We start from the raw sequence: 8,038 nt of genomic DNA, 5'->3' as shown, positions 1-8,038 counted from the left end.
ATAAAGCTTCACTTTCCTTTCAGGCTAATAATATTAAAACTTTCGATGAGTAAGGATGTAAAAAAAAATTGTACATATTTGTTTCCATTTTTATGGGATGAAATATTAAATGTTCCGATGCAGAGACATTGTGTCCCTTTTGCTGATATTTTTCCAGAGAATGTTACTGCACTTTCAAAAACCATGAACTCTGAAGTTCAAAAGACAATTGATGTTTGCAATTTTCGCTGTCGCCAGTCATCTTAACAGACCTCTTAGGAAACAGAACTTCAAAAAGTCGTGGTTTTGATCTGTGATTGGTAGATTTCAATCTGCTTTGTTTGTTTCTGTGTTTTAAGGTTCATTGCTTGTGATCGTAATACTATGATTGATGGCTGCGAAAAATGCAATCATGAAGGCAGCTTTTGAATTTTAGAGTTCACGTGTTTGTGAAAAGCGCAGTTAGAGCATAACCAATCAAAGTGACCGCTTGGTGGCAGACAACTGTATGGCCTGCAAGAGAGCTCTCCTTTTCGGGAAAGTTGGGAGAAGTCACTTGGGAGTTGGGACATAAAAAGAGACACAAGTCCGAGTAGCCTCCCACGTAGACTTTATTTTGGCTTCTTATGAAGTCCTCCCAGTGTGGGAGGATCCTCTCTCGTGGAACGGGAATGGGTGATTGGAAGCCCTAAGAATGACTGTGTGGAAGGCTAGAACATGAGGCCAGGGTGGAGAAAGAAAGGGAGAGAGAGCATTGTTCTTTTATAAAATTTCATTGTCTTCCCCAGAAACCACAAAGCTTGAAAATTTTCACTGGAAACAAGAAATGTGTCAGTTGCCTGTCAATACCTTGACCAGGTCACATGCACCAGTTATGCCAACCTTCCACAGAGAGCAAAAGACTGAAATACGCAAAATAAAATTGCCAAAGAAGATAATAGTCTGGATCACAGCCTATTTCACTGAGTCCTGTCTGCAATTGCGAACTTAAGCAAACAAGAACACTGATGTCCTGGAAGTCATGAATAGCAACCAGAAGTTTGATGTCTTACTTGATGGGACGATCCTATCTTACACAACGAATCAGAATGCCTTTGTTTTAACTCTGACTCTATTTGTACAGTCAGAGCAATGAAAGAGAGAAAATAGCAACTTCTGGTTGCCATTTTTGATGTATGGGACATCAAGTGCTCTCATTGCTTAACCCATTGAATTCAGTGGAGATAAGCATGGTTCGTACAATCTTGAAAAGGTCCAGAATCTTAGTAGTTGTCTTTGAAAAGTCCTTGAATTCGGTGAAGGTCCTTGAATAATGAAAGGTACTGTTTATTTCTTTATTAGGTCTTGAAAAGTCCTTGAAATTCACAACCTTGTCTAAAAATAGTTTTTGTGCATGAGCAAAATCTTTCTTCTGATTCTTTATTTCAAATGATATTTCTCTTCCTCAGATGCAATTGCAAGTCATAGTCAAGTCAAGTCAAGTCTTGTACAGTTGCGGAAAGTAGTAATGTGATCAACAGTGGCTGAAGAAGTAAAAATTGTGTTTCAGCCAATAAGGTGTTCAAGAGGGGGTTAAAATAAAAATCACATTACTTTACTTATTAAGTTGCAATGAGTTTTTCTTGAGGAGATCAAACATGGTTGTCACTGGTGAGGAAATGGAAAGGGAAAAAAATTCTTCAAGGTCAGGGAAAAGTCAGGGAATTTCACTTCTTGCCAGGAAAAATTTATGTCTTTGGAATAAGTCAGGGGAAAATGAAATCTTAAGAGTGCATGCATATTAATTCTTTTCCCTCTGCTGTTAATTGTTTTCTAACATTTAAAGTTCTTTAATTAATACATTTTGTGGACACGAATCCTGTTGTATTGGTAGATTATCGTTCATGAAATTGAACAGCAGGTTATGTTATGTTATGTACACTGCACATGACTTACTGAAAGTGTAAATACAGTCAAACCTATAAATAATGGCCCTGTATATAGCAGTCACCCCGCATATTACGGTCACCCAACAACTTGGAAAAATTTTCAGTTGTCTTATATTTTCTGCAAAGTTCCCCTGTAATATAGTGGTCACTCTGTATATAACAGTCACCTTGCCATTTCCCAAGGGTGACCGTTGTACACAGGTTTATGTAAATGGCTGGGGAGGATGACTGTGAGGGAAGGGTTGAGTCCATTCTCAGGAATAATTTGTGAAATTGTTTGTTCAGTTGGTAAGGGAAATTTTACATTTGTCAGGAAAAAGTCAGGGAAGTTCAGAAACCCCATGTCAAACATGTTCATCCTTTTGTCATTAAACACATGTTGTTGAGAAATATACAGTAATTTTATTTCCTAAGCTTTTTCCTTAGTTTCAGGTGGTTTTTCTCTGCTATATACCAATACTTCTGATCCTATCCTTCCATCTGGAAAATGGGTGTGAAAGAAGGTTGCTTGCTGAAAAAGAAAAAGAGAACCAGGTCAACTGCACTGCATTGTTCTTCCAGAGCCTGAACCAAGTTTCTTTGAAAATTATCTATCACAGGTTTGTTTTCTAGGGAATTACATTAAAAGAACGCATTGACAGGCACTGGTACACTAAGCAACGCTTTCACTCAGACAAAGTTAGACTCAACAAAATTCTATAGGAAAATCAATAATATATGGCAATACAGCAAAATGTTTCTCGCCTTCAATTTTCTTAATGCTAGAAACAATCATCTTCCAGGAAATACAATCATAATTTTGATATTATTGTATTTAAGTTACCTGTTTGTACAGAAACTTGTCCAAAAACATTGCAACATCCTACAACGATTAAAAAAGATAACATAAGTTAAAGGAGGTTAGCACTTTGTCTAGGCTGCTGCTGAACATGGGCTATAAATAATGATTATATTTATTTGATGGCAGGAGTAACTGTTTGCTAATAGCGTAGGAGTAATATGCAACTCTATGGGGTAAAATTTTGTGAACAGATACTAGAGAACTTTAGATTCTAGGACGAGAAAGACTACGAGTACGAGATTGAACTTAAAGTTTTTTCATGTTTTCTCAAATAGTAGACACCCTGGACAGCTTCATTGTACATCCTTTTCTCCAAAAAAATCAGCACTGTTATCTTTATTGAAGGAGGTTAAGTTATCTCCCAGCCGCAAAATAGTGAAACATATAATGCTTAATAACTTGTGTTCCACTAACATGACATTCTTGCCAAAACTCGTTAGTAGAATGACGAAGACCATCACCTTTTCCCACCAAAATGATGCTGGCTCATGTGAGTGCACTACTTAGTCGTGAGAAAATCTCGTACTTGTTGTCGTACTTGTCTTAGAATCTAAAGGTCCCAGCTATTGCTTTATACCAGGGCTGTCACTAAGGGCCATGGGCTAAAGATTTCCACCAAAATTAAGCAGAACTCTTGTCTTACAGTAAAGGAAGGTCAAGCGTACCCCCCCAAGATTCTTTAATGAATTATTAATAATTATTTGAAAAAAGGAATCCATTAGTCATTCCCGTAACTAGTGTTACATTCAAATCCTCAGCATTCCTGCTTGTGTAACGAGCAGTGAATATTTCACGAAAACTTGTCTGCAGTTGGTCAGATTGAAAATCTTTGAATGGATGAAATTTCTTAGAAGACATTTACATCAAATTTAAGGAAACATGTAAGAATACAGAGATGAATCAACAACTACCCATGATTCAACTTTCGTATTAATAATAAATTCATTAATGGAATCTTGTGGGGTACGCTTGACCTGGCTTGACTGAAATCAAGGATGAAAAAAGCAGGCTCTGCCTGCTGAATTGTGTCAAGCCTTTGAAGTCTCCAATGTGTCTTAAGATTAGGATTTTTTTTAGTGTGATTTTTGCTACCATAATATTGTATTTACACTGGCAAATAAAACAATAACATAAATAACTAACTGGTAACAGCGCATTGTACATGACAATGTGTGTAGGAAGATGGTCTTGTTCTTCATTGCTCAGGGAGTTTCCATACTGTTTGATTAGCCAAGAAGAGGGATTCATGAAGAACTGATCAGCTTCATCAATGTAACCTTGCTCATCACTTGGTGGACATTCTAATATTCTCATGCTGATATTTCTGTGAACAAAACTGACAAGCAGCTACACTTAGATAACTTTCCCAAGATAGCATGCAATTATATTAACATTTTGTGCACCCTAATCAGTCTCATCAATGTAATTAAAATTGTTCTTAGCAAAAATTTTTAATGTATTTTTTCTTAATTTTTGTTCCTATGTGAATTTATTCTGTTGTATTCACGTTTTATCACACTATATTTTAGAATTTTTTTGCTTTCTTGAATCATTTTGTATGTTGAAGAAGTTGCAGATCAGGGGGACAAAAGCTTGTGTTTTTTGAAAAAAATTTTAGCCAGAGAGAGTTTATTGGTATTTTAATTGGTTTTATCCTGGCCTCAGCCCCTCAGTTTTTTTCAAATTATACATGTTTTGCAAAAACAATTAAAAAATAAAAATCATCATCAACAACACCATGAAGCAACTAAAAGCATTTTTTTCTGATCAACAATCAAACTAGATGTAATAAAGCAAACCAAATTAAAGTCAAAGAAATTACTGGTACTTAAAGTTGTAGTATTTTCCTTTGATTCTCAAACCTTTATAAAATTACATTGTTTCTCTTCTTTCTCTTGATAATTATTTTCACTAGGGCTTTCCAAAATTCATTCCTTAAGGAAAGTGACATGGTGAGGGGAGTCTACATTTTCAAAAAAATTGATCAATATTTAACTACCTGCAAATTAAAACAAAATAACACAATGTCCTGTACCTATAAAATGGTGTAGAATGGCATGGCATCAAAAACAACACTGACATTTCATTGTCCTTTCTAATTTTTGCACTTTCAACTTGAATGTAATCCATGACATCAATAGTTCCTCTCTGATGTACAGTGCTGGTGTAAAGCATCAATGGAATGTTTGTTACAGCTAAAAATATCATCAGTGACCTTGCTTTCCATCCAGACCAAAGAAGCCCTGCCAAGAAGCCATGATCAGCGGATTGCTTCTGTTTGGTTAGATGAGGCTCGCAAAGAGAACTTAGGAAGAGACCAGAGTAGCACATCGCCAGAGGCACCACAGGAAAAATGAACCTAAACTCTTTGTGGTCAAGAAAGCTGCAAAAAATAGTGTTGCATGAGATCAGTATACTTTATGTTGATTCCGTTCAATGTCTGTCAAAACAAACTAATAAAGACTAGACTGCAAACCAGTCCATAATCATTGCCCACAGTTTAGCACAGGTCACAAAAAATGTGAGCAGTCAAATGAAAGGTCTAAAGTGAGGGTGAAGACAGAGAGAGAGTAAGACTGGTAAGAGATGCAAAAAACATGCCCCTGCGCCAATGCACTCGTAAGGCTTGTATGCTTTGTGCCTGTGCGACTCTATGCTATTCCTGTATGTGTATATAAAAATTTTACAAACCTGTAAATGGAAATGGTCCATAAGACGAGCCATGCTAGTGTTTGCTGTCTTGAAATGCCTTTGCAAATTCCACCAAGAAAAGGAATCATGTGTGTAAACATTACTACAGGAAAACCTTGGGTCAAGTACCTAAATATTATCGCAATATCAAAACATTGATGACAAAAATTCAGTAGACAACAGTTAATTTCCCCTTATAAAGGGCTACATAGAAATCAAGATTTTATGATTAAGGTCTCGGATATATGTTACTAAAGTTCAACCTTCATTAAGCGGCCACGCCTAATGGAGGTTAGCCACTCAATAGAGGTTTGTCAGAAATGAGCAATAATCTTTAGCAGAAAGTAACACTTTATTCTGAAACAAAACAAAATGTGTGGAAACATTACTAGTCCACAATTGGTCATCACCTTCTATCTCAGACTGTATTTCCCTTCATCATATTCTAAAACAGAACCCAAACTAAGTGTATCAAACCGTTGATGGCTGCTTGATAGAGATGACAACAATGGGAGACCTCTCGCTGGGACGGCCAAGAGGAGGTCGCAGCTGCTCAATGAGGTTGCTGCTTAATAGAGGCTTAATTCCCCATTCTTTTGTACAATTACTTTGGGACTTTGACTGCTGGCCACTTAATTAAGGGTGGTTGTTAAAAGGTGAAGGTTCAATTATTGTATAGCAGAAATTTAAAGCATCTAAATATCTTCATTTATGATAATATTCTGATCTACAAGGCTTTTAAAGTTGCACGGTTGTAGAAGATAAAAGCAGAAACTACAGTAAAACCTACAATATTGCTTTAACTAGAGCATTATTAATTTCTGTTAGTTTAATTAAATATTAATTGATTTTGATTGATGGTGCTTTAATATTTGAGAGGCAGTGCTTATTGTTAGTTTTTCTCCCAAATATAGTGCTTTTTCAAGAGTGGCAAGTAAACATAGAACAATTAAACCTACTTACCAGTGCCAGGGGTGACTTCCATAAAACGACCCCATGTCATTAATGACATTAAACTTGACAAAATTGAGCTCCACTAGTGTCCTCTTTCCATAAAACCAACTGTTCAAAATCAGTGACCACAACATGGCCATCATTCCAACTGGCAAAACACATCTAAATATAAATCCTAGTTTGTTTGGTGAGAAAATTAAATACCAAATACATAGTGGAATCCAAATGATTGCAGCAGTTGGTCTGATGATGCAAGAAAAAGCTGCAAAACTGAGAGCTTTAACGACATCTTTAGTATTATTTTCCTTTTTTATGTCGCAAGGCCAGTAATAAAGGGCTATTGTTGTTAGAACAGTTTCTAAAGAATTTGTCAAAGTTCTTGTCACACTGTAGAATGTGAACCATGACATTAAGTAGCAGATAAGCGTCCATCTACCAGTTTGAAGATCAAACCTTTTAACTGCCAGCTTGTACAAAAACAAATCCCCACATGCGGCAAAAAATGACTGAACCAACCTGGGTACCACAACAAGAGTTTTTGCAGAGTCCATTCCAAGAACAGCTAACATCTTATAGCTTGCTGCAAAGATAAGTGGCGAAGTCCAGCCCCTGAGGCCTTCTTTCCATTCCCATGTTAAGTAACCATAACCAAATACCACTCTGTGAGCAATTTCTGGTCCCTGCCAGAATTCGTCAGGGACAAAAAAAGTCTTGATGAGAATTGCATTTAGTATTCTAAACAGGAGCAGCCAAACAAATAAAGACCTTTCTGCCAAGACAATGGCATTTGCAGATTCAAACGAGGCACCAGATTTTTCCGTAGTAGTATTATGACGCCATGAAACATCGTTATGTTGTTTCTTTCGTCTCCTCACAATAAAATCTCTCTCAACCTCCATGCGCTGTTTTGTTAAAATCCGCAAGGCGTTAACGTTTATAAGGATCCAGTCTTTACGCTGCTAGGGGGAATAACGCCTGGTTATTTTTGACATTTCAGAGAAAATGGTTCTTAGGCTTGTGAGAAGACTTCCGTTAAACCAGTTGTTTGTTGTAACTTTACTTGGAGTTGCAAGTGGAGCATACATCTACAAGCCTTTGCTTGAAAACTATGCAAGCAAGCGTGACTCAAAGAAGAAAAAAGAGAACGTTTTGAGTGTTGGAACTGCTGATTCGAATGAAGTTACAAAGAAGCAAGTAAAGAACACTTCATCGCGTGGAGAACAGAAGCCGAATATGAGTGGCGTTCTTCTTATACGAGGGAAAAAACGTGAAGATGACTCGTCTTCTCGATAAACTGCTCTTTGGGCACTTAAAAAATGGAGGCTGAAATAGTAAATGGAGTCGGAAAAAAGGGCACATGCACATGGAAAAGAAAAATCTAGATCAGAGTTGTCTGCCTGATATTGAGAGCTTGGATGAATTTGATGTTGATTTCCATCACCTTTTGTGTAGGTTGGGAGTTTAACCATCTGTTGGAGGTCTGGCCTAAATTAACAGCCTGGTGCCAGTGGAAGCTGGCCAATTCTCACATACGTACAGTAGAGGCTGAAGGAATTGAAAATATATATATGATGATCAGTGGAATACATTGGAGATACTGATAGAACGCTTCAGTTTGTAGTATTATACAAAGAAGAAACATCTG

The 8,038-nt window shown here is 36.9% G+C and overlaps 1 protein-coding gene across 1 annotated transcript; it reads right to left on the bottom strand.

Moving 5' to 3' along the window:
* Positions 1-769: 769 nt before the first annotated feature.
* On the bottom strand, positions 770-7,292 carry LOC140938115 (GPI mannosyltransferase 3-like). Its single transcript, XM_073387644.1, has 6 exons — positions 6,403-7,292; positions 5,440-5,568; positions 4,784-5,131; positions 3,892-4,072; positions 2,731-2,769; positions 770-2,418 (listed from the first exon to the last, which is right to left on the bottom strand). Exons 1-6 carry the CDS (start codon positions 7,290-7,292, stop codon positions 2,317-2,319), a joined length of 1,689 nt encoding a protein of 562 aa, XP_073243745.1. The 3' UTR covers positions 770-2,316.
* Between the last annotated feature and the right edge of the window lie 746 nt (positions 7,293-8,038).

The sequence above is a fragment of the Porites lutea genome, chromosome 5 (genome assembly GCF_958299795.1).
Source record: "Porites lutea chromosome 5, jaPorLute2.1, whole genome shotgun sequence".
Classification (NCBI taxonomy): Eukaryota; Metazoa; Cnidaria; class Anthozoa; order Scleractinia; family Poritidae; genus Porites; species Porites lutea.
Note: the sequence above shows the minus strand (reverse complement) of the source record. Positions and strands in the feature narration are given on the sequence as shown.